Here is a 27,261-nt window from a genome sequence, read left to right as displayed (position 1 = left end):
CCATTATTCTATGGCTGGAAAAAATAGAGGAAGAACTACAGCTGCTCCTAAGGCCACGTAGCTTATGTGGATGCTGCTTCCCAGAATGAAAACCGGTAGAAAAGCCAAAGCTCAGGGTCCTGTGTGACCCACAGGCAGTTCTAAAGCAGCACCCAACCCAGCACAGAGCCTGGAGCTGACACTGCTAATTACGCTGTCAATACCTGCCTTCCCCCAGACGAGTTTGGGAGTTTGTGTCCCTTCCGAGCCACAGCTTTACCAGAGGCCTAGGGCATGGTTGTTTCACAGCAAAACAGCAGCCAAGACCAGACCAGTTTCAGTGCTGGACTTGCAGTTTCCAGCCTGCCCGGTAGGTTTTGACAGCAACTGTATCTCAGCGTCCCCAAAATACAATCTCGGATTCACAAACACCCAACTCCCCCTTAGGGCTGCACAGCTATTTGCAAACTCCCACCGCAGTCCCAAAGGTGCAGAGGAGGCAGCATTAGCCTCTGTAGTTGTTAACAGACAGGCAAGAAAGAGCAGCAGAGATACACTACATCACATGTCCCTTGAGAGCAAGGATTAACCCCCCCAACATGCTGAGTTTTTCCTGTAGTGTCTCAGTTACAGTGAGTAATCCCATCAAGTCCGGATCGTTATCCTGCACGCACAAAGTCCTCCTTTGTTTAAGCCCAGAATTAACACCGCAGAAAGCAGATACTCCTATCTCCAGGGTTTTTCAAACCCCACGCTACTATTCCTGCGGCTGACAGGGCTGAACCACCGGCTGTCTGTGGCAGTGCCCTTGTTTCTGGGTGCCGGATTGGCACTCCTTACTGCAGCTGGTGTTGAAGCACGGCTGCACCTCCCTGCTCACAGTGCGGTTCTTTTCACAGCTGCCTGTCCTTTTTGCAGGTGGACCGCATTGCCGCCTCCAGAGACTGAACACCATCGCTGCTTCGCTGCTGTGTGAGCAACTCGCCTCCCGTGCAGCTGTCCGAGAGCCTCGAGAAGAAGGAGCAAGAGGGGTGAGCCGCAGGCAGCCAAAACAACGTCCCTGGTGCCACCTTCTCTGCCCACACCCGAGGGCCCTCCGTGGCAGCAACGAGCATCAGTCAGATCCTATCTGCTCTGCGCAGCACAGCCCAGCAGCCCCAGACTGGAGTGTTTTGCACTAAGGCATAGAAACCCCCCCTAGATAAGTGACGGAGTCACAGATTACTCTACTTGCTGGTTGCATTTTGCACTGCAGTTCTTGCCTTGTTTTTAGGTTTTAAATAATAAAGGTCTCCAAAGATGTCTTGATTTTTAAAGCAAATGCCCAAAGCAGAGCATTCTGTTTTGGAGATGCCAGTTTGTCTTTTCTTGGATGATTTCTTCCCTTCTGGGTTTCTGCAGCCCAAGAGACAGAGCCAAGTTTGTGACTCTCCCCTCCTCCCCCTTCTTTCCCTGTTCAATGATAGTTTTGACGGCTTAAGTCTGTGTTGCTTTGACATGAACTTCTAGCCTGCATGCTAGTATAGTGAGGAGGCGTCTCAGATAGACAGCACGGGAATTTTGGACCTTTAGTTCTTGTGATTATTTCATCACAAGAGCCTGGCTGGACAGCCCTGCATCTCGCTTCGTACATTTAAACACGCCAGTCCCACGCAGATGAGAAAAGCTAGCCAAGCCCCCCTCCGAAACCCCCCAAACCTGCTGAAATGTCTATGGCAAGTGCCTGGGAGTGGAGAAAAACCACCACCTTCCCTATGATTAGATTAGAAAACTACATAACCAGTACGAGATGCAGAGGAGCAGTGGCTTGGTGTTAACGGTGTGGGGCTGGGATGTCAAGAAACACCTCTTGGCCTGGTGGGGAACATCACTTACAGCAGCCGTCGTCACAGACAGGCCGAGGGCACAGTGAGGGGTCTGATGTGCAGAGGCATAAAGCTCTCCCTGCTATAAACCCAGCAGGTTAGGAACTCCTGAAGGCATCAAGCACCAAGCCAGCCAGAATAACCCCAGATCCCGCTCGGTCCCTGGTCACAGGTCAGAGATCAGCACTGTCTGGCAGTTATTAGCCCAGAAACAACCAGGATTCACCCAGGCTATTTAGCCGTGACAATTACTAGCATTTTACACATGCAGTCTTCGCACAGGTGCTGTTCAGGACTGATACTCTCTTGCAAAGTGCTTTGATAACACAGATCTCAGCAAGGAAGTGAAGGTGTTGGTGCGATACAAGGCAATACTTGAGGATGGCTTATACAACCACAAGATTTCTAAGGCAGAAAATTTGTGAGCCTTCGTTTGCCTCCCTCTGCTCGCAGCCTTTTGTGTGAAAGATCAAGCTTTTCTGTTTTTAAACACAACCCAAGGTGCTCAGTCACACACCTCTGGGCACCAGAGCTTTATCAGACCCGCGATAATGCCGTGACAGACAGGTGCGGGGCACGTTTGTGTCCAAGGCTGCCCGCGAACCTACATGGGATCTGCCACGACCCCCGGAGCACCTGCAGTCTGTTGACAGTGGGTTCACCAGGATCCCCGTTTTCCTCAGGGCACCGGTGGACAGTGCGCAGCCCGTCTGCCAGGCCTCCGGCACGCTCAGCTGTGTAAAGCGTAGCAGCACCCGTGCTCTGGAGAGTATGGGAAACCCCCGGCACAGGGACTGTTTCAGTTATAAATCAGTCCTTATCCCAATTCAATCAATGGCACCTAGAATGTGTGTGTGTGTGTGGGGGGGGAATCTAACATACAACAAACGAACCCAAAAATACTGCTTGTCATGTTTAAGCTAACCCAGACCATTTTGACCAGCCTGGGCTAGGAAGCTGCACGGGCAGTTGTGCCTCTGGATCAAGGGCACAGGATAAAAGGAAAAGACGTGCACGCAAAGCTCGTTCTTTAGCAGTGGGCAGCCTGTTGCAAACAGGAGGAGATATTAATTACAGCAGCATCGCAGAGGTAAATCTGTTGAAGGCAGTGGATGAGTTTTCTGCCTGACTCATAACACTAATTTGCACAGGCACTCAGCAGCAGCACAGATCCTCAGGGTCTACTGTAAGACGCTGCAGCAAGGGGGAAATCTTTCCCGTTGCTTCAGCAAACTTTGGATCAGGCTGTGGGACTGGAAGAGATCTTGTGCCTCCAAGCCCAGGGTCACCCTGCCACCTAATCCCACCCTCAAATCAAATGCTTACTCCTAAATCAGGACAGTACGCTCTTGCTTGGGCACTGTTCCACGATAGACGTGGAATATCCTCGCTTTTCCTGCCATCTGAACAAGAGTGTGGCTGCTGATTGCCAGAACCACATTTTAGGATAATAAAGGACAGTTGTGTGTATGTGAAAGTAAATTTGTCCTCCCTGCACTGTTTTCGAAAGCCTCACACACGGGCCTAAATAAACAAGCTGAACTGAATTCTGTGTACTTGCATCAGTCACCGTTGTACAAGGCGCTCATGCACAGACACCACGGCTGCATCTAGTACAAATCTGCTCCTCTGATTCAAATGCATTTAAAAAATTAATACAGAGCAAGAATGTTTCCAGACTGTACCAGCCGAAATTAGACTGACGAAGCAAAGCTGGAAAAACCTTGATGTTTCCCCACAAAACTGAAGCACCAAGAGCGCAGAAGCGTGTCCGAAGGCTGCTTGAATCCCTCCCGCACCAGTTTGTCTGCAGCTGAACGGCATACCCAGCAGATCCACCCCTGCTGCAAACCCGTGCAGCTGTGCAAGAAACAGCTACTTGAGACAACATCCCCCCTCTTTCATGGCCTAAAGATCCTCTCAACTCCTCCAACAGCCTGAACATGTTCCTGCCTTCCCTGGAGCATGGGAAGCAACTGTGAAATCCTGCAGTATTTATGCATTAGCAAACTGCAGCATTTTGAACTTGCCAGCACACAGAGTATCCCACCTCCAGCTGCAAACCCTTCCAAGGAGGGGGGGTGAGTGTGGAAATGGCTTTCAGCGCAGCTCATCTCTTTCACGTCTTTTCTTCTACAGAAAGGGAGGTGGAGGGGGGAAAAACCAAAACCCAAACCGACATCCTGAGCTTCCAGTGAAGTGATTTATCACCAAGCTGGCTGCAAACAGACAGACACACATCACCATTGCAAATGAGTTCTGCCTGTCTCCCCAGCAGAGTTAGCTGTGATTAAATCATATTCCAACAACGGCAGAAAGGGAGGAAAAAAAGAAGTCAGGAATTTTTGGACAGGAAATACATGGGAAGAGGAGAGGATTAAGCAGGAGCGGCATATCAAGTATGAAAGACATGACATGCTCTTTGGTGCAGTTTCTGTCCTTCTATCTCCAGCACCCTGGGGCAGGACTTTACTGCCAGAGGGGCAGGTACCTGTGGGGAGCAGGTCCCCATCGCCATAAATTCTTCTCTTGGTGGTGGTGAAATCCTTCTCTCACCAAGGTCTGGGCAAGCTCAGCTGAGCCGCAAGCCCAGAAGGAGTTGGCATTACTTGAATCCGCATCGCATTTCTGCGGGCACATGCATGTTCCTCCAAACGAGGTGGGGAGTGCAGGAAAAGGAGCAGCCTCACATCATTCACTGTAGCCTCCCCCTTACAGGCAAGGTCTCCTGCACAGGAGCACAGCGCCTGTGATTAAAACAATACCAATGAACTTAAAAACAATTCCATGTTTGTTTTAGCTCAGAATTATTTCAAAGAGGAACGCACTAAACTTATTTAGTTCGTGAACTGATTTTATTCTCAGGCAGGGATGAACCAAGGACCAGGACCACTCTCAGTGGCAGCAAAGTTCCCTTCTCCATTGCAGGAGGAGCGCACCCTTGCGTGACACACAGTTGTCCCCAGTTGTCACTGGCCTACTCAGAGAAACTGTCCCACAGCCTGCAGCCATGAGCACCCATCGGATGAGTCTTCTAGAGGAAGGACCCATGAGGGTGTATGAAAATTACTTGGCTCTGCCAAGTCTGACATATTTTAGGCGTGTGCATTAGAGTCGACAGTAACATTTGTCAGTTTAAAAAAATACATTCAACCTTAAAACGGTCTCTAGTAAAAAGAAGAAAAAAAAAGAAAAAAAAAGGTTTATTTTTCATTTTTGGCCAAACCACAGTTTTCAGTAAATATGCCTTTTCAGATAAATAATTTGTTGTTGTTGTGTTTAAAGGAATAAAACAGATAAAGCTCACTTGTTAAAGCCCAAATCTGAATTACTTTTCAGGGAAATGAAAACATTTCCCTTCGGCTTTTCATCAGCATTCCCCTCCACGCTAAATTCTGCAGTAAACACAGACAAGTAAAGAAGATCTCCAAGAAAAAAATCCTGCCTCTGTACAGACAGCTCTACCCTGCATGATACCAGTGGTTGCCACCAGTGGGTTTTGCAGCTCTGCGTCGTGCCCTCATCCCCCACAGAACTGCCGCCCCTTCGCCCACGCGTGCTCTGCTCCGGGCGCGTGGCCCCAGCTCACCGTTGACCTTTGGAGCCAAGGGAAGTTGTGTTTCCTCCTTGGCAATCCTACGCGGCAATTTGTTTCAACCAGTTCGCCCCCAGCTTTCAGGGCTGTTCTGCTGCCGGTGCTCGGAGGCATCAGTGTTTGCAACGGTACAGTTCTTTCTCTAGATGATTGTGCTCTCATGACCTTCGCCTGCTAACACCAAACTATTAAAAGATCCCATAAGCTAATGAGATCCCTATCTACTGTTCTGGTCAAGATCTGCCTTTATCCTACTGAATCAATGCATTCTCTGGCGGGTTTCCAGCAGTTTGTGCCTTCTTTTTTGTTTCTCACATTCTGGTCTGTTTCTTATTTATTTAATTTTATGTTGTGGGAATGTAAAAATGTGCCACAGTGGAGTAGGCCGGTGGCCTGGGTGGTCCAGCACTTGGCCTCAGCTGGTGGCTGTTTCAGCCAAGTTCTTTCAGTAAGAAATCATTTTGAAGAGGTATAAAGCAAAGGCCAAATCCTACAGTCCTTATTCAGGCAAAGATCCCCACAGACCAGTGAGCGGCAGGATGCCCCAGCACTTACAGCACCGGCAGCTGCCTCCAGACACAAGTCCCTTCTCTTCTCCAGCTCACTGCAATGCAGACACCTGCATCAGCATGGGACAGATTACCTCCACAGTCGGGAGTCGTGTAACTCTGCACGTTCTAGAGATGTTGATGCACAAATTAAGCAAACAGGAAAATCTGTGCTAGAAAAAGGCACAGACGACGACACAGGACCCCTTTGATGTGTGCCACCCAGCCACCGAGGGGTACTCAGCCCTAAGGCCATAGGCTGCAGGGCCATACGTGTGACGATGCTGTGTTCTGCTGCACTGCAGCCCACAGGAGGGATCTGCAAATGCATCCCCCAGGGACAGGGACAGGGACAGCTCAGGCTAGGAGGAGCCCCTCTGTATTTCCCTGGTGCTTTTTGACTCCAGAGGTCAACCGCCACCCATTGCTGCAAGAACAGGAGAGGAACACCAGGCTTAAAACTGCTCTGTTGCTGCTTACAACCTGCTTGCAGCAGCTCCTTTGCAAAAGATGGACGGCACAAAGCAAACGTGGCATTTCTCTGGCATTCACACACATGCTTTGCTCAGCTGTCTGGTATATATGACACATGAGGCCCTTCTGTTTTACGAGGAAGTTTGTTATTGAAGGCCAGGCTTGGAAGGCTCTAAGCACGGCTATGGAGTCACAGCTGGAACAGGCATGAGATCAATATATCTGGAGACAAAGGGAAGCTCTTGCCAAGAGAAAAATCAAAAGTTGTTTTGCAAGGGGAGCCAGATTCCCTTCTAAGGCATCCTGTAGATCAAGGCCTAAATCCTGGAGCGCTTGTCTTGGCCCAAGTCCTACCATACCAACCTCCCAAACATACATCAATGCTACCTGGAGGACAAACAGCACCTCTGCAAAGCTCCGAATGCTGCTGTGGCCTCTCCTACCCACGCTGCAACAGGAAACGGCATGCCCGTGGCCTGCAATAGTGTGCGGTGAAATGAGACTCAGTAAGAGCCGTTATACACACACGTACCACCACTTCATGCCGGGTCCCAGACAAAGAAGTTTAGCGAGTTTTCACAGTTCGCAGAGGACCTTCACATCATAGGATACAGTTACTGATGCTGGTCCTCCCATTTCTGAGATGCTTCTCAGGAATGTCTGCAAAGCTTTTGGCTTTGGGAAGAAAAGTCAAGCCCTTGCTTCCCTTTAACATTTGCCTTTCATTTGTTCCCATATGTCAGACAGGGAACTCCTTTGTCTGCTCAGCCTTTGCACGGAAACAAGATGGGATGGGGTTCTGATAGCATCCAGTCATGATTAGCAGCCAGAGCAGGGCTTTCTTAGTCACTATCTCTGATGTCTTCCATTTATAATGGGCACTCTTTAAAACCTTGCCAATTTGGCCTCAGATAAGTAGATGGAGTTACCTCCATATTTGCAGCATTACCTAAACTTTCCCCTGCCTGCTGTAGAGAATGTTTGGATATTTAAAGAGCCGGCAATCTGTTAACAGGAACTAATCCTGGGTTTCTTTTTCAAAAAGCCCCAAAAAGCTATGCGATCATGCCAGCCCTAACAGAATGGCAACAGAACCGAGATCGAGCTATAGGGGATAAAGATCCTGGTCCCAGGTCCTACTGCAAGGCTGACGGACACGGGCACCACGAGGGATGCCCAGGCTCTTGCACAAAGCCAGCACCAGACCTGGGGTCGGAAGCACAAACCTCTTCAGTGCACATGTGCAACACCTGGCTCAAGCCATTAACCATAAATGCCGAAGGAATGTGCGCGCCAGCTGGAAACAGCTTGTGAGGTAGCAAATGGCCGGGTTTAAACTATTAAAAAAAGAAAGCTTTCCTTGTAACCTGTTATTCCAGTCACTTGAGCTCCAATTTTATTTCTGAAGCAACAAGTGCCACCAACAACTCTGCTCCAGGAGCTTTCTCCTTATATCCTCCAAATCTGGCTTTTCCCAGGGGATGCTCCTATCCAAGAGAAGGAAACTGCACGGGAACGTAATTTCATAACTGACCTCATGACGTGACAAATGTTCTGAGGACAGGCTATTGTCATAGGACTCTAAGCACCCAGGATGGAAGTAACAGCTCTGCCAACAACTACCTCTTTCATCCTTGACAGGTTATTTACCTCCACATCTTTTTCTAACAAAAATAAATAAAAATACTACTTTTATTTTGCAAGCCGCTCTGAGCCAATTATTTTCACCAGGTTATCTCAAGCAGGCAGGGGGAGAAGTCTGGACCAAGCCATCCACATCCCTACCCAGACAGGAACAGAGTCAGAGGCAGACAAGTGAGAATGACTTCAGAATTTGACCTTCTGAGCTGGACTGTTAAAAAAACAAACAAAAAACTATCTGATGCAACTACAGTTATTTCAATACAGTTTTAGCAACTGCAAATCTCTCCAGTTGCCATGACAGCCTGTGAAATAGGCATCTGTAATCGCTATTACTTTAAGCCAACAGCGTATCACACACACAGAAAGATGCTAGTCTTACCCCCAAAAAGTAACTACCATCAAATTCACGCTGTATCACGTCAAAATAGAAATTCCCAAGTTCTACCCTGTGGGCTCTTTTCTGGCAGTCAATGGAAACGCTGCCCAAATATCTCATGCTGGCTCCCTTGGCTGCCTACTGCTGCACTGCATTAGAGACAGCTAAAAATACCTTCGGTCCATTCCTAATATTTTTTCCACATCTGCCGTTGCTGTAGTTACCAGCGCGCCTGCTATGCCATTCTGAATAGGGAGGGTGAGGCACTTTGCTCAGCCACGAACGATGAAGGAACCATCCAGAAACACGCTGTCTCAATTAAATGCACCCTGTGAAACACTCCCAGCAGCTCCTCTGAGCACAGGCAGGATTTGCTGTGGCTTCCCAGGAGCAGAGGCAAACCTGGAATCAGGCTCCGTTAGCAGCAGGGGCTCTTCCCAAACCAGCGGCCGCTGACCCTCCGCTGTGCCCAAGAAACGCCCCATTGCCAATGCATAGCTTGATCCCTCACCCTGCTCCCGGCGGCTCCCCAGCTCTGCCCCACGGCTCCGATCCCCACCCCATGCCAACAGCATCAGGGCCAATCCAGGATGCACGCAACTGAGTGGAAGAAAAGGAACACTCATTTCTGATTTTCATTTGAAAATGAGAATATCAGAGCCCATCAGGGCGCTTGTGAGCCCTACCTTAAATAAAACCTGGGAGATAAAACCAGCATTCTCCTCAGCTGTACCACTCCAGTCCAGTTTGGAGCTTTTGAGATGTACAGAAATTTTAATTTTATCTGAACTCAGGCACTGCAGAGCCAAGATGAGAAAAAATAAAAATAAAAAAATCTCACTTTCCCAGAGGATTTTTCCCAGGTTTTCTTAAAAACGGTTCAAGGTTTGCCTACACAGATCATAGCAATGGCAAGATAGAATATTACATGGCAATGCTGACAGGCACACAAACCTTTCCAAGGCCAAAGATGCTCACATTTCACCTGTCACCCATCACCAAAACCAGATATAAGGATTGCAGACATACTCTGTTTCTGCCTGGTGTTTACTTTCCCAGAGACTTTCCATTGAGTAAGAAATACTTAGAAAAAGGATCCCGACACCCCCATTCCCAGTCATCTACTAGTGAGCTCTGGATGGACAAAGAAACCACAACATCTCACATGCAAGAAGAAATAAGAACTAAGGATCTTCTAGAAGCAGCTAAAGACATAGACACCCAGAGGTACGCAGCAGCAGGCCTCAAGGATATGCCAGGAAGGATTTTAAATGAGAATGGAAAGTGGAATATAGAAATCCCCAGCTTGCTTGCAAGTAAAAGTTACCTCATCTGCCAAGCTCAGTTTTCCACTCTCTGTGGTATTTTTGCATGCTATAGCTTCTCCATTCCTACTAATTCCTCCAGCTCTGGAAAAGACCCCACGATTTAATGTCTGTGAAGAACTAGAAAAATTCCTGCTGAGGCTGCAGCACAGTTAGCTTGTGCAATCGTAGGAGATCACGCACAGCTGAAGGCAGCACAGCACCGGTTACTGCTCCCGGCCACATCCAGCACGAGCCGGGACATCCCCTCAGTGGAGTGGACAGTCCTTCACTATCGGGGACACCTCTATACTGACCCAGTGGCATGAGGAAACACCTTCCCTGGTGCTCTGGGCCTTTTAAGGATATTTTACCTTCCCCTGCTAGCAAGAAGGACCTTGGAAAGCATTCAAATATCAAAAGATTTTTAAATAATCTAAAGAAGTTTGTTCTGGCCATGTGCTACAGACTTTCAGTCACTGTCTGCATCCAACACAATTTATTCTATAGCTCATGTTATTTTTACAAATTATTTTATAGCCATTTCTTCAAAAAAGTGCATTACACTCTCCAGCAACACTAACAACAAAAAGAATCCTACCAACGTTTGCATCTCCCTGGTGTTTCCATCAGCCCCCCCACAAAAACCTTATCTATGACTCAGAAGGAGCTTTCTCTGCCAGAATTAGAAAAAACCCCAGTAATTTCTTTCCCTGCCAAGCAAAGAACTCCTCAGCTGCCCAGAGGCAGCTGAGCCTTTAGAGAAGTAGGCAGGGTTCATCTGCAAGGAGAGCTCTGCGAGCAGACCCCCTGCACAAACACCACCGGTGTTCAGGAAAGGCGCCGCTCTCTGCACCCTACTCGTGTACCCACGTACTGGGGCAGGTATTGCTCACTACCACCTACCCCGGCACAGCCTCTAGTCAGAGGTGCAAAGCCCAGGAGAAAACAGCCTCTCTCCCTTGCAGCCTCAACACAAAAATAAAAGAAGTTGCTGGAAATGGCCCAGCCAGGACTCACCATTTTGGCTTCTTCCAGCTGCTGCAGGCACCATCCCAGTCTCCTTTACTTCCTCACTCCGTAGACAAGCTGGCTCCCAAGACACTCTATCACCAACCACATCAAGATCCCCCCACGCAGCCCCAAAACCACCCATGTCCCCCTCAGCAGCCCAAGCTCAGCAGCCCAGACCTGCTCCCACCCAGGGCTTGGGGAGGGAGGCAGGTGGCTGATGAGGAGCCAGCCCACCATGGGGGGTGGCCACATGCTCAGGGCTAATTAGCACATCCTTGCTTTGGAGAAACTTTGCTCCAAAAGATGTTCTGGCTGGCGAAATTCTGGCCTGTTGTATGTACCGTGATGAAGTCTCCATGATGGTAGCACAATGCGGTTCCCTGAGCAGGGAGTTTCCGGAGACAGCTGACTGAAAGGGCAAACAAGCCTGCCTGGGTCTCGCTATACTGTTTTTCTCAGGTTTTTCCCCAATGTAGTGATGGCACTTTATGCAAAGTCTAGCTGTGCAGCCACTTCTGTGTAAATGCGTGCCCTGGAAGACCCAGAGCCACCATCAAGGCTTGGCAGGCTTGCATCATCCCTTCTGAGTTTGGGCTATGCTTCCCTGCATTTTTTTTCACTTGTCCTCTTCTGAGAAGAGCAGCTATGATTTTCTTTGATAGTCTCCATTTCAAAAGCACCTTTTGTCCAAGCAAGAGAGCAGAACCTGTTGAGTACTGTGACCTCCCAGTTTGGTTTAAATAAAACACAGCAAAAAAATCCAGACTGCGCCTAGACTTGCAAGGTTTGATGCGCTGAGAAAACTGCTCACTCAGGTTCTCAGAGGAAGCTAAAAAAGCCTGCATGCTTTGCTGAAGGAGGGCAGGGTGCTGAGGCTGAACTTCTTCATGCTCTGTTAATCTTCTTTGTGGAATAAAATATTCCAGCCATATCAAAATCCAGATGAGTTAGTGATAGATAGTTAAGCAGAGAGGAAGAAAGAATGACCATGAGCAAATGTAAGAGGAAACATGCTTAGTTATTTCGAGTAGTCATTATGATTTGTTAAAGGATGCCTTTGTTAGAGGTTGCTGAGTTAGCTGCGTGCAGTCAGAGTTGTCCTGCACTTGGAAGGCGGGCGGAGGCTCTGGGTCCCGCAGAAGAACAGATGGCTTAGGCTGTGTCACGTCCCGATTAAAATAGCTTTTGTGTCAGGCAGAAGTGCTCTGGGATGTCGGGAAGAAAGTCACCAGGTTTGAGTTCTCCAGGACAACAGAAAGCCAGTTCTATGAGAAAATTTGTTGACCAGGATTCTCCTGCCTCCTGCTTCATTCACTTTGCCTAGTCAATGAATCTTATGGAGCCCAACACAAATTCGTGTAGTTCTTTAATAATAACATCAAGGTCAGCAAGAGTAATGGCTGAATTTAACAAATGACACATGCAACAAACAGAGAGAGTAAAACATCATTGCACAGCACTGGCTGAACTGACAAAACGTAATTCAACATCGAAACGGAAGGCTTGTTTCTTTTCCTTTGCTGCATCAGCGCCGCATATAAGGCAACGTTACCGACTGGTTATCCTCAAGTCTTGCCAGAGCTCTCAGAAGCCAGACATTCCCCCCCTTCCCCAGAATAAACAGTGACAGAAGATGCCTTCACACACCAAGGAGTAGAGAGAGAATTCGGATGACTGCAAAGTTCATGTGGGTGAATGCTTCAAAATACAGCCAGCAACAATTTGTAATATTTTAGCAATTAAAAAAAAAAATCTGAATTTTTGTCAAATGCAGCTGCTTAGTCCTTTGAGGCTGCAAGACACGCTGACAGAAAGTTTTGCATGAATGAAAAACAACGGGAGTAATCAAAGTGACCTATTTAGAGCAAATGAAACAACTGTTTCTTTAATGCCATCAGACGTCTGTTTATTGCTGTTTAGACCAGCCTTTAGAGGAGCATGTGCAACTAGTAAACAGTGAGACCTGCTGAAGTCTTTTGAAATTGCAGAGCAGATGTAGTGCCACTCAACTCCTTTTGATCTATAATGAACGTTTACTTAAAAACTGGCTAGTGTGGATTGATAGCCTGTGTAATGTGTTTCTAGGAAAGTTTTATAGACAGAGAATACATAGGGTACCATACCTCAGTATGTGGTACACCAGCTAATTCAACCTCATTTACATAGCATTAATTGTCAGTGGAAGCTGATTTAAATTCAGGACCAGATTTTCACTCTTGATTGCCTTACAGTAAGTACCTAAGTTAATCCTTAAGGACCGGCAGAAAAGGACTATGATTTTAAAAAGCATGTGCGGTATTTTTGGGAAGCCATTGTAGCAGCCACAATTGGGTTGATCCTAAATGCAAGACCAGGTACAAAGTCCACCACCAAACATGCTCTGATTTTTCTGAGAACGTTAGCAAGGGTCCACCAAAACCGATTCACTGGCAGCAGCATGGGTGCCCTGCTTCGGCATCTGCTTACCCCACGTTTGTCTCTACCCACTGCACTCTGGATCGACGTGCAAAAACTCTTTGCCAGTGGATTAAGGGAGCGTATAGCCTGGAGCTCTAGTGCTTCAATTAATGCCATGTAAAATAGGTATTCGTCACTACAGGAAATATTTGTACATTTATAAAAAAGCAATACAACCATAAAGAAAAAATACAACAAGCACAGCTTGATACGATAACATGCCATGAAATGTCATTGGCTTTATAATAATTTACTACAACTTGAAAAATGTTCTTTTATCCACAATGGATAGGAAATGCTTCCATCTAACATATGGTAAGCATGCAGTAACAATATGTACAACAAAAAATTTGGAGTTTGTTTTTTATTCACAAACTGGATGATTAGATAGGGGGTATTTTAAAATTATTATTTTTCTAGCCTGATCTAGGTTTTATTTTGCATCTTTAATACCACAGGGGATTTTTTCCCTTAGTTTGGGGAGAATGAAAATTTCTATATACATCTGCAAGAAGTTAGCTTTAGTCATGGAGCATATTTTTTCCCCAGCACTAGGTTTAGATTTGTTGGTTAATTGACACTTAAAAAAAATGCTCAATGCTGTATTGTTAAAAACAATTTCCTTTCCAAACTTCTTTGAAATACTGAGGATCCATTAATAAAAATATCTATTGATCCTGTATTACACTATTCCTGGTTTTTACACCTTTCATCATGAAACCAAATCAAACAGCTATTAAACCAGATCCCATCCATCACAAGAGGGAGTCCAACCAAACTTGTGTCAGGGTGTTAAAAGCTTCCCTCTTCCCCCTGCCAATCACAAAGTCGTCTTGTTGAACTAACCACGGCCTGTAGCTGATGCAATCTGACATAGCGAGTAGCAAAACTGTTGGTCTTGCTCTGTTCGGGGACTGCTCTGTGCTGCCTGCAGACAAAACAGTGTTGGGGGTGAATTAATCGGCCTTTTTGCAGAACAGCCAGCCTTGGCTGTCAATTGAGTCCTCAGCTCCATCGTGACTGCTGTATTTATCTCGTCTCATAGATGAGACGCTGGCCTAGTGGTGGGTAAGGCTGGTCAATGACAGTTATAGCCTGACTCTGAGTCTCATGGTAGGGGTTCATTCACAAATGTCCTTACCAAAAGGGTCCCAAGTCAAGTCTCCACTGAGTCTTTTCGTCTGTTCCCTTTCCTCCTTGAGCATTTTTTTTCTTTTTCCTTTTTTCTTTTTTTGCTAGAAAAGCTAGAATTAATATTTCCAACAGCAGTGAAGTAAGTATTGGCAAAGCATTTCTTTATCTGGTAGAAAATTACATGATTATGAGAACCCTTAGATATTTGTAGAACTGCAGCTACAAAGATGACTCTTATGACTTCGCAATTTCCAGAGAGAGAGTCATTTCGTGAGAACTGATCCTGACAGTAAATTAGAGAGCCAGAGGTTTGACTGAAGTGCTGAGAGATCTCACCTATTTCTAGCACTGTGTTGCAAAGGCAGGTGCTCAGAAGGTTTGCTACAGGATAAAAATGTGCGTACGCAATATTGTGGAATATGGTGGGGGTCCCATGAAGGTGAGGAGAAAGCATGGAGAAATGCAGCCAGTGCATTTCTTGGAAGACTGATTCCCATCTTGTGCGTCCGGTGTGTTCATTTTTGCCTTAGTCAACAGCTGCTAATAGAAGTGATGTTGTTGAGAGCTGACAAGATTGAGTAAGCACACTGGCTCTTCTTCACTATGAGTTTGGAAGGCATCTGCTACTTATTCAGGAAAGGAAAACAAAAAATAAAAATCCATGTGGAAACATTTCCAGGGTGAAAGAATGCAATTTACAGAAAAAACAGAAACACATCAGTGGTAACCATTTCAAACTGACAATAACAAGGAGCCCAAGCAGACTGGATTTAGAGAAATCGATACACCTAACCTCCTGTTTATATTCAGAAACTTTTGCTTTAAAATGGAAACCGGCATTAAACGACACTGCTGAACTGCAGAGCTATTAACTAGATGGACATAATTAGTCGAAACTGAATGCAAAGGCTCTTCTGTCAGCCATACCTTTCCCAGATTCCTTTGCTCAATTTTTATGAACTCCTCTGTCCCACTGGAAGCACTGAAGGCTGACCTGGCGTCAGTTATTCCTCGTCCTCCGGGGATGGGGTCAAAGCCTTGTGACATACTGACTGGTTTATTTTTCCATGTAATTCATTTTCCTAGTGGCACTCTGTTTTCATTCACCTGCACTTCCACATACCAACATACGCAAATCCAGACATCAGAGACCTCCCCCTTCTCCTTTCCAGACCCACCCGAGACGACAATACCTTCCCTTCTCCGGTTCATGGTCCATGGGAACAGCTGCCTGTCATCAGTTCTTGTTGGATTTACAAGGGTTTCTGTACTTAAAGACCTGCTGTTGTCATTATTTGCTCGGCAGCTGCCATGTGAGTGAGATGTGATCAGCTTTCTGTCATACCTTGAGTCTTGTACCATGAAGTTTGTGCAGTTGTCTCCAGGTAGCTAGCTGGGATGTCTGCACTTGGAAGAGTCTTTTGCAGTCCTTCCCCGGGGAGAATTGCCTTTCCCAAGAGCTTACTCTAGTTATTCATTCCTTTTTTTCAATGTATCCTGGAATTGCCATGGTAAGGCGCAGGGAAGTGTCAGGGCCAAAGAGGGGGGAGAGCCTTGCTGAAATGGAACTCAAGTTATTTGCCTTGTTCCTGCAGTCTCTTGGCTTTTCTTGCTTCGATAATTTGGTGGCACTGATGCACAAGGGATTTTAAAAATAAAAGAAAACTAAAGGAGAAAGACGACTACAAAGTCGTTCGTTCTGTTGTCACCCACTTCAAAAACGGTCCGGCTTCCTCTAGCCCTCCCCACCCCCCCAGGAAGATGGATGTGATACAGTACTGCTGAAAAAGCCCCTCGAACGCTTGTGGAAGAGACGGGAGCAAGGCCAACCCCCTAGACTGTTGGGCGAGGTGGGGGCCGAGAGGGAGGGGGAGCCCGGTTGGGTGGTGGGGCTTGGGGTGGTGGGGGGAGTGGTGGGAGCGTGGAGGACGGGGACGGGGTGTGGGGTGTGGGTGAGCTGGGCGGAGGGGGGGTATAGATCGGAGCTGGGGGCGGGGGGTTGTAGATGAGTGCTGGAGGTGGAGATGACGGAGGGTATGCGTTGTTGAGCGGGTATTTGGGTGGGGCCTCTGTGTTCTTCACTCTGGTGAAATTGATGCAACGGCCCTAAAACAAAAGAAAACAAAGTGGAAAAGCACAGTTACTGGTGGAGGCAATGGCATCACAGCTGAGATACGTTCCTGGTGGTGTGCAAATCTGACGTCACTTTAAGTATTGCCGGGCACACCGCTTTGTTCTCTCCCTTCCTCAGAGACGGATGTTATAAGGGCAAGTCCTGTGCTGAGCAACCAAGAGCTTAAACCCTAACAACAGCTTTTGTAGTGAAGGAGGATGAAATCCTCTCGTGTGGTGTTCTGACTCCAGGCTCTTTAAACAGAGCATCAAGTACTGCAAGTCATAGTGAAGCTGCAAGAGCTGGCACGGGCCAGAGCTGGCGTCTGAGTCAGTGCACGACCCGTGGTCCCTGCCTCTACAGATGTCTCTTCCCAGACTTCAGTCTTAAACTTCCAACAGCATGAAGACTTTGCACCTTTGGAGTCTCTCTCTCCTTCAAATACCTGGCTTTTGTGTCCTATTTCTAATCATTTACCAACCAGGCAAAAGCGATTTGTTTAACTAAGACAGTTTCTTGCTCAGAATTTTTCCCGAAATACATCCATGCTTCATTAGGATGGCTTGATATTCTAGTGCTCTTGAGAAGCCAATAAACTGCTTTTCTCGCTCTTCGGTGCTAAGCTACAGTTTGTTGTACATTTTTAAACAAAACCTTTGCCCTCTGAGCTGTTCTTTTTTTTTTTTCCTCTCCTAAGTTCCACCTGTGAAAGATCCCACTGTAAATACTCAAATGTCAGAATCAGCACTATCATATTATGGATTCATTCTTTTAGATATGAAATCATCCAAAAAGGCACTAGAGGATTTCTGAGTCCATACTTTGTTTTTGGATTTGTGAGCGTGAGCTTATTTTCTGTTTTCCTCTTTCCTCTCCCAAAGTAAAAGTTTTTCCTGGTGAAAAAATGCCAAATGGAGCATTGAGGCTGTGCAGGCTGGAGTAGATCTGTTGGGGTAACAACATCTTGAATCCTCTGCACAGCTCTGTATATTCTTGCTGCTGTACCCAGCCTATGGACAAATGCTGGATCAAAGGGATGAAAAGTGAAGTAAGGGAGATGGTGGTAGAAAGGCAGAAGGGTGCAGGAGAAGGATTTGACAGGGATGAGAGGAGCTGGCGTGGAAGGGCTGACACATAAGGAGATACAGACAGCTCCTGTCCAAGAGCTCTGCCAATTATATCATCATGCTCTGTGGCTCTGAAGAAACATCTGTCTGAGCCTTAGCCGTTCAGCAGAGGAAAGTGGATTCCTTGCTGAAGCGATGAAGTATGCAGAGCAACCCACAGCTGAGTGCAGGCTGTCTTGTGCAAGTAAAGGTCGTTTAAGGAAAACAAAGATTTCACAGTGCCTTGAACTACATCAAGTTCAAGATAAGAGCATCACCTCAGGGCTGCTCTGAGCACAGCTGAAGCCTCCCTGCATGGATCAGCCCTGGCCTTCTGTCAGCAGGAAGATCCTCTGGCTTCAACTCAGGCTCTCCTTGAGGAATCAGACTCCAGGGCAGACAAGGGACCCATGTAACGGTGACGAATACGCCCATGGTAATGCCCCTCCTTGAGGATTAATGCGCTCTCGGTTAAGGCTTGTCCTTACAGCACGACAACATAGAGAGGAAAAGGGAGGAGAGGCTTGACCACTGCTCGGTACACCGCGCTACCATTAGCATCTGTGAGCGGGGACATGTTCTCCATCCCTTGCACGGGACAAAGCGCCAATACAAACTGAAGTGCCAGAGTGAGCAATGCCCCTGACCAGAAACACTACGCTCCCTCCGCAGCATCCCAGCATCTCTGGTGCTGGCCAAAAAGGGGCACCATCTGACAGGCAGAAGAAAGCCTGATATAAGCACACGGCTGTCTCATCTCAGAGCGTTCCTGGTTTTATTTACTCTTTGTGGGCTGGTGTCTCTGCTTTAATGTCATTTTAATGCACTTTGCTGTGATTTTAAGTAAATAGTATAGGACAGGCCTGCTGAGTGAGTGAAAATCTGAACCCAGGATTAACCAATTCTACTCAGAAAATACCCCTATGAGAATGTTTTCCTTGTTCTAGTTCCACCTCTCCTGCAATGCAACTTTAGTAGTTTCAGGCTATTACTTGCACTACTTTTGTTTTCTTTATTTATGTTGAGAATAAAATAAACCCGAACAAAAAGCAGCAGTCCAGGAATCCTAGCCAGAGAACAAAAAGTTGCAATTGTTTTTGTGTGGAGAGATACTCTGTCTGGATGCTCCAGGGGTGAGGTTATGGTGCTGCTGATCCAAATGGAACTGAGCACCGCCCTAAGAGCATTCAAGAGAATGCAGTGAGGCTCAGAAATCTTTGGGTTTGGGGCCGGGACAGGGCTTGAGGACTAAAAGCCAAAAGCCATCTAGTACTCATAGCAATGCCGAAGGCACAGTCCAAAATGGTACGACAGTACATGCTGTGTCTCCTGTGCACTGGCAAAGATTTGACTTCTTATTGATGAAAACTGGCTTGGATTGATCAGCAGTGCCGTTGTCATAAAAAAGGTGCTAGTAATTCCTACCAACTTACAGCTGCACTATGTTCACACTAGTTTTTGTAGTCAGCTACTACCTAGTGAGCCTGTGTCCATGAACTACTGCTTATATCCATGACTAATGATAACAATTTTCTCCAGCAATTGGGTTGCTTTGAAATTACAGAGCTCTTTTTTTCAAATGTGATTAAATCTCCAGTGTCCTTGACTGTGTTTTATTGTGGGCTTGTTGGACATGCTGTCTGGTTTGAATGAGTAGTTGGACTGGAGTCTGAGCATAAGGCGCTCAGAGGCAGACCAGAGAACAGACAGCATGGTAGTGCAGACACAAGAGCCAGACTTGACCCAGAGCTAGCACAGCGTGTAGCTGTGCTCGTCGGATACCTCTTCCCCGTTCCCTTGTGCATTATGCCGGTCTAACTTCAGAGTTCAAACCTTCCTCCCCTTAAACCAGGATAGAGTGTGCCTTTTTCTCAGCTCAAGCATGCCGTTCCCTCTTTCCTCCTATTTCTTTTGCTGCTCTGCAGCAAATTGACAGTGACCTGTTTGGCAACATGTTCTACTGCTGTGCAATGGGTAATTCTGCAGGGCATCCACCGTGTGAAGGGCAGATACACAGTTCAGGCATCCTCCTCCTTTCATGTGAACTGACAGACCAAGGGAGTTCTTGTGTTTCTCTGCTTGACATTTCTCTCACCCATGCAGATGGAGGCAGGGGGGAGAATGCCAGACAGGAGTTTTCAGTCCAAATGGACTGAAATGGACTTTGGCAGCTACACTGCCTTGGAGGAGATGGAGAAGCCAACATCTCCTAGGGGAGGAGAATTGTCAGATTGAATAACAGAGATATCCAGGAAACAAATTACTATGCCATTGCACAGGAGAGGCAGAAAACGTTTTATCAGTGCCCTGGGTACAAATGCAAAGCAGACCCAGGAGGAAAAGAGCTACTTTAACCAACACGCTGGATGTTAAACAGGGCTCTCATCTTGTATCTAGCAGTATGATAGCAGACACAACAGTGCAGAGATTGTGCTAGCCAGAGTGTGACCACAAATCCTAGAGCTCCGGAAGACCCAGCTTTCTCTGAAATGCAGGGCAAGAGACGTGTTTTCCCACTTGCACTTACCAGAAGGGGGCCCCGATTCACAGCTGGGCTTTGTACCATGCAATTGCAACACAAAAATAAGACATCAGCATCATTGACCTACTCCACCGTTCGGTGCTGTTTTATCTGGAAAACTGTTTGGATGAAGACCAAGTTGGCTGGCTAATCACCCATCCATTCAAGCTTTTACAGGGCTCTCCATTGCCAGCACAACTCAGTTCATCCCACAGATAACAGAAGCTGATGTGACCAGCAACAGACCCTCTGAATAAATGGGCCCAAATGCCTTGTTCAGCCTTGGGATCTGGATGCAAAGCCAGAGAGAGTGTCTGAGGCACTACAGGGTAAGAGGAGTCTGGGATCTCTCTACAATCAGTGGAAACATAGAAACCTTCACATGACTGTGATTTTAGGAGGGTCTCAGTGGCCACCAGTCAGCAGCCCCTCTTAGCTATCCACCAAGGTTTATCACCTCATTTATGTGTCCAAATTTAGATCAGGTGAGTATGGAAGATGGCAGAACACCCAGGAGGCAGGAAACGAACCAATGAACCCATTTCCACGAAATGCTAGTTTGGATCCTTAAACAGAAGTCACCTTTCATCCCAGGAGAAAAAAATCTCCTTAACCAGGTTATACCGCACCTGTGAGAATAAGAGGAGTCAATTCTATTAGTCTTTCTAGCAGGGAGAAAGTAGTTGGAGATACAGAATGTATAAACGTAGGGAACAGGCTGTATATTAAAAGGCTGTTGTGTTGAACGCCTTGGCTAGGTTTTATTTCCCTTTCTGCAGCCACAACGCTTCAGGGGGGAAAGTCACAGCTGTGCCTCAGAAGAGACAATTGAAGCAATATGGAGACATTATTAGATCTGAAATTTAGTGGAATCAGCAAAATCAGTGAGGGCAATTCACTCTCGCATTTTATGTTGTTTTTCTAGAGAGTACTGCTTGCAGGCATATGCATAATGAATTCTGCTTGGAGTGGCCTTGCTCTTTCACCTTCAACAGCTAGTTGTCTTAGGGATGAAGGCAGGCAGCACTGCCTTTAGGACAACAAAGTGCTCAGCCATGGGAGTCTCGTCTCCTCTGACCATGGGCCTTGCCCTGTGAGCTCCTTGCCTGTGGAGTGCTGCAGGGTTGCACACTTGATCCAAGCTTTTCCTTTTGTTCTTCACATCTGGCTGCCTGAGGAGGGCTGCCAGGGTTGAAAGAGAAGGGTGGGATGTGGGGTGAGGGGGACATTAGGCTACTGAGGTCGTAGCACAGGGTGGTGGTTGCTGAGTGTTCAAGAGAGCGAGCTGGAGCATTTGTGTCTCGGACACGGATCTGGCAAGCAGGGGTGCAAAGAGCAGCAGATGCCTCAGCCAAGTTGTGGCATTTGCTAGGAACTCCACAGCCTTGTCCAAGCCACCTCCTCCTGCCTCTCTTTCTGCTTTTATCTGAGTCTGGAAACTAACTGGGAGAGGGACTGTCACTTAGAGTACTGTGCACAATGACCTGCCCAGACCTCTACCTGCACAGAGACATGGACTGGGATTCGGCACGTCGAATCCAGCTGCAGGGAGGATGGGCCTTTCTCTTGGGACACTGGAGAATTTCTTTTTTCTCTAACCAGCTAGCTCTCCAGCCCCCATCACAGCAGGACTCAAACTAGGAGCTTTCTCCTTTGTTTCATTTCAGCCCTGCTCTCTGTGGTTCCAGCTGTTCAGGGTGAGGCTCACATACAGCAGAGCAGAAAGGTAATTTAGGAAAGGGAAGTTGGTCCCAGAGCAGTGGCATGCCCTCCACAGTACTGAAACGATATCTCTTTAACAGAGGAAGATGGAGCACATTTTTCTGAAGTGTAGATGAAAAATGTTTCTGTTTCTCTTGGTTTCCTATCAAGGTGGAATTAATACCTGGAAAAATATCAACATTTTAAGATCATAAAACACTGGGACTGGCTTCTGAGGTCCTGGGTTTAAAAAGAGGCACTGGAAAAGATACTTGTTGTTTTGTATGGGTCATTAGTAATTCAAACTTTCCATAAACAATATCCTGGTTTACCCTGTTGTAATGAGAAAGAGGAGAGAGAAATAAAAAGAAATACAGAAGTAAAGAGAAGAAAGAGAAAAAGGAAGAGAGAGAGAAAAAAAAGAAATGTAAAAGTTAACCTGTGATTTGATACCTGATTCTAAATCAAGCATGCACAAAAACTTGTTGGATCTACTGGCCAAATGAGTAACAGGCAAACATTAAATATATTAAATAAATGCGAGAGTTACCACTAGTGTCTGCAAAGAAATGATTTACTAAACTGTAGCTACTTTAAAAGCAGAGCACGTACACGGATGAGAGAAATGAACACTAAACTCTCCAAACCAAACCCTCCCTACCAAAGATCCCGGGTGCTCGATTTGAACTCGGTCCAGACATGAAACTTCCACAAACATCTGTGAGGGTGATGGGTGGGGAGAGAAGGAGGAATACAGAGTGGAGAGTCACAGTGGATCTGATAGCAGCTCTGAGCCCGACAGGGAGAGGAAAGGGGTAAACTGGCAGTTTGCCTGTCTGCAGCCTGCAAGAGCCAAATGGCACAGACAGCTCATGCTGCCTCTCCTGTGGCTACAGAGAAAAACTGCCTATAGGCAATGTGGTGTGGATCCCCTCTTGTGAAAGTGGTCTTTGCATAGGGTACTTCACACAACGTCTCTCCAAAAATGCATCCCTTTGTGCCTGGACAAAGGTGATACTGCGAAAAGATGAGGGTGAGAATAATCAGTATCTGCTTCCCACTAACGTTTTATCATTTGGGAACAGCATTGGCCAGGGAGCTCTTGGGTTCCCAGGGAGTTTCACTGCTCTGAATCCCCATCAAAATAACCCCCAAAATACCGGGTGGCTTCTGCTACGTGGTAGGATTCTGCAAGCTTAAAATATCCCTGCTTGCACGACCTGAGCTGGCAGTGTGCTGCCTTTTAAATCACACAAGGGTATCTGGAGACAGTTTTAGGAAACTGTTAACTAGCTTCTGGGCTTTGTTAGCCAGCCTCTCTCAGTGAGATCAGTCTGTGTTGAGCATGCTTGGTAATGCCAGGAAACACTGCCGCCTGCAGCAAGCACACTAATTATACGGCTACCTCTGTATCTGTTAGTCACCAAACAACTATTAAAACTGTCTCATTTCGTGATAAAACATCACCACAACAAAACCATTCCCATCTGTGTCTCATTACTAAATACAGAGCCTAGAACTCAGCATTGCTCATAAAATTCCCAAGGCATTCCTGCCACCTTGGCCACTCAATAAATAAGAAATCGGAGGCTTGACCTATTTTCTCCCAAAATTAAGAGGAAGACTTCCATTGATAAGATCATCACTCCAACAGGGTCCTAATAACCTGGTCTCTCATTGTAGAGGCAGCACTGAAAACCATAGACTGCTATTTATGGTTTACCTTAAAAGATCTTGTGAAAAGTACTGCAGAGTGATAAAGTTTGGAGCAAGATCCAGAGTTTTCTGTCAGGTCTCAGAACTACACGCCATGCTAGATTTGACTTGCTAACTTCCAGGAACAGAGCGGTACAAAATGGTGTTTCCTTCTGAAGCCAGTAAGGAGGCGGGATTTACCCCAAATGAGAATGATAAACACGTTATCAAAACCAGTGACAAGTGATCTTACACGTGGCCACTGAACTCCAATTGTATCAAAGGCAGTTTCCTACACTGCAGACAAGCATCCTGTCTAAATTCTGAAGGAAAAAAGAAGCAGAAAAACTACCTTTCTTTGATGCCTTGAGATGGTTTGGTATATTCAGATATTAAAGCAATGGCTTGTATTTGTATTATCCTGTTCTGTTCAAGCAACCCACAAGCAGTATACATTGAAGAATAGAGGAAACTAGACACCATGAAGTATTGCAATTTTTGCAGCTTTTTCACAGCATTTGAAATAACTGAGAGCTTATTTAGAGCATCAGCTCAGTCATGTTGGCTTATGAGTAAAGCTTGCATATACCTATGTATACAGCACTGTGTATCTGAGGGCCCCACAGTACAAAGAGTGGTTCTGCCAATTCAACCTCCAGTTGAAATCTTACTCATAAGCTTACTCATAACTTCTCGTCTGTGCCTGGCTCTTCAGACCTACCGCAACCCAGATAATACCCATTGCTCTGCCAGCTTCTGGTTCTTGATATCTGTAACCACATTATGCAGGACTGAACCAGCTGGGGAACCTACTGAAAAGAAAACATTCAGAGCAAACTCCTACAAAAAGTGAAACAAGATGATACAGGCTTCTACCTTGCCAAACTCGAGCGTGGGAATGAGCTTAATAGCCTCAATCTTTGGCTCGTGCCAGAGTTCGGGGAGCGTGGCTCTTCCAGTGATGAGTGGGCATTTCTATGTCAGCAAAGAGGCCTGATTACTTTTGCAGGAGCTAGTTTTGGCTTATTTATGCTGTGGGATGGGTGTCATTTCCAGGAAGATCTGGTCATTCTTCCCATTGTCTTTCTGGAAAGAGGTAGCTAGTCTTGGAGAAATGCTGAGTGGCACACAAAAGACACTGTCTCACACAGGATTCTAGTCTTTCATTCGGAGGTTGAATAACAAAGCCTACCATGTACGAGGAAAAGAGAAAACTTCAAATGAAAAATGAAACACATTCTTTTGGCAGCGATAAGTAAGTGGAACAACTAATCAAGGGCAGTGGCAAACATCCCTCTGGAGAGGAAGAGCAGGCCCACAGGATCTTGCAGCCTGCAGAAATCAGTGATCTGGGGAGGATCTCTCTGGGTGCAATTTGTCTTTGGGCAAAGAAGATGGCGTGGTTCAGGATAGGATCTTTACAATGTGAATGTGAGAACACCACAAGTCAATGGCTGTTTTCATATAACACGACTCAGGAAAATTACCCTGTGCAGGGCAGTGCTAATGGCTCGAGGAAATGGGAATCACCGTCTGCTGAATATTGTTCTACCAGTATTTAATAAGAAATAATTCCCGTCCCTGCAATCCCTGTTTGCTAGATTTGCCTTGGCTTCTGAGGCAGATCTCTAACCATCAATATTAAAGGCATAACCTTGTAATTCCGTCTAGGGGAAATTTTGCCCTGGATCAAGATACGACTGGGATGCTCCCCTTTATGAGCTGGCTGCTCCCTGCTTCAAAAACAGAGGTCCAGCAGTTCAAGAGCCAGGTCTGTGCTTTGTTTTTACAGTAACGAGCAGTCTGCTTTGCAGTAGCCCTGCAAGCTGATGAGCAGATCACCGGGCTTTTGGCTTTGGAGCTGTTAGTTCCAGGAAAAAGAGCTAACGTTTAGGTTAACTTTTCCATGGCTATTAATGGAAAACCACACAGCAATAGCATGTGCGGAAAGGTTACAATTTTGTTCTCAAGCTCTGCAGCCTATCAACAGAAACCTTCTAGCTTAGACTTAACGATGGGTTAAACAATAGCTCCTTATTAGCGCCTGTGCGTTTTTGAGTCTGCAGAAAGAAGAATCATCAAGCAAGTTGCAACATAGCGTCATATAGGTGTGGGGGGTGACTTGGGAGTCCACACAGCTGGTTTTATTCTCAGGTCTGAAAAAGGAACATGGTCTAGTGTTTAAAGTGGGAGAATCTGAAATCTTATCTCCTGGTTTCTGTTCTTTGTTTCAGGAGGAGGTTTCTGTTCATGACACTGTGAAACAGCATGGTGTGAAATCAGACAATTACCTTAAATCTGAATTTCCTCATCTCTAAAACAGACTCCTAATTCAAAATGAGAGGACTTGGGGGACTCTCCAGGGTGGTAGATTTTGCTTTTGTGCTTTGTGATATTCACAGTTAATTAGAAATACCTAGCATTCCCTGTATTACTGTTCCTCTTGGCTACTCTGTAATGAAATAGATTTCATGACTTTCAGTGAACTCACTGGAGGTTTGTGTGGCAGAATTTGCTCCTCAGTATCCAATTATGAACAAATAATTACGGCTTTGGGGATGTTTTCATTAGATTTGTGTGCTCCAAGCAAAGGCCTAGGCTAATTGCTACATTCCTTCTGTATTTTTTGATATAGCTCTAATAATGCAGCCTCAAGTTAAAACCAGCATTCCTGTGTGGTGGCAATTCTTAATGGGCTTTACAGTTCCTCATGAACCTGCTAATAGCTGAGTTTATTGCAAATGCGTAACGGCTAATGCTGAAATAAATTGCCTTTGTGCTCCCCGTAGTCTGTTAGTTGCTGGTGGTACAGGGTGGGACGTAGGCCACGATTTACCAAGTAAAGGTGCCTATTGCTTGTAGGGACATACAGGAGGGGTTCTTCATTACTGGTAGAGTCCTGCACTCCTCTTTGCCCTGGGCAAGGGGTGGCACACACAGCACACTCCCTGCAGGTTTCCGTGGGACAGTGATTGCAGCAGAGATAAGAGGGAGAGCTGCAGCCCTGGCAGCAGAACAGTGTGACGTACAGCAGCACAAGCCCAGCTGGAGTTACACCAGCCACCCACAGAGGGTGGTTGCTGCCCCGCCACGCACCACTGTGTCTCTTTATGGCTCTTCTGAAATACCGCTTATGTGTTTGGAATGTGTATTAACAAAAACGGATCAGGAAGCAAGGCCCTCAGTTATTAGGGCTTACAGGGCTGACCGGAGAGGTGTGACTCTAACACTACCAAAGTTATGCTGCAACCTGTCGTGTGACACACTGACATGGTGTAAGCCGCTCTGCTGACTGTCCCACTCCTAGATCCACTGTGCCTTTGTCTTCACAACTTCCATCCTAGAGCTTCAATCTGATGCTGTTTGCTCTTTTTGCACTTCATGCAGATATTTGCCCAGGGTACAGCAGGTACCACATGCTTTCACGTCCAGGATGGGGGCCTGACCAGGGAAAGCCAAAGATTGAATTAAGCTGTAGTTTCAGTCATCCCTTTCTGTGCCTTGGACTACAGGTAAAGCATCTGCAGTTGGTGCTTTTGTTTCTGGGTGGCTTTGCGTGCCTTGCAAGTCTCTGAGGGCCCTCTGATTGCTGATGTAAGATCTAGGGTTCCCCTCACAAGTTCTCAGTGCAGATGGACCCAGACACAGTCCAAAATTTTCAGCTGGGGCTGCTGCTTATTTTTAGGAATTTATTACAGTCCCACAGGAAACAATGACCTTGCTTTCCCATAAGGA

General features: G+C 46.5%; 2 protein-coding genes across 5 annotated transcripts in view; one reads left to right on the top strand and one right to left on the bottom strand.

Moving 5' to 3' along the window:
• GFPT1 (glutamine--fructose-6-phosphate transaminase 1) overlaps positions 1-3,381 on the top strand; it is a 47,137-nt gene extending 43,756 nt beyond the window's left edge. For both annotated transcript variants that reach the window (XM_054804783.1, XM_054804781.1), the window contains one exon: positions 898-3,381. In XM_054804783.1, the coding sequence (XP_054660758.1) occupies positions 898-927 (30 nt within the window). In that variant the 3' untranslated portion in view covers positions 928-3,381. The remainder of the gene's footprint in view (positions 1-897) is intronic.
• An 8,762-nt stretch (positions 3,382-12,143) lies between these two features.
• ANTXR1 (ANTXR cell adhesion molecule 1) overlaps positions 12,144-27,261 on the bottom strand; it is a 111,518-nt gene continuing 96,400 nt past the window's right edge. For all 3 annotated transcript variants that reach the window (XM_054804439.1, XM_054804441.1, XM_054804440.1), the window contains one exon: positions 12,144-16,496. In XM_054804439.1, coding sequence (XP_054660414.1) covers positions 16,224-16,496 — 273 coding nt within the window. In that variant the 3' untranslated portion in view covers positions 12,144-16,223. The remainder of the gene's footprint in view (positions 16,497-27,261) is intronic.

The sequence above is a fragment of the Grus americana genome, chromosome 26, assembly GCF_028858705.1.
Source record: "Grus americana isolate bGruAme1 chromosome 26, bGruAme1.mat, whole genome shotgun sequence".
NCBI lineage: Eukaryota > Metazoa > Chordata > Aves > Gruiformes > Gruidae > Grus > Grus americana.
The sequence above is the reverse complement of the archived record's forward strand: the minus strand, read 5'-3'. Positions and strand labels throughout refer to the sequence as shown.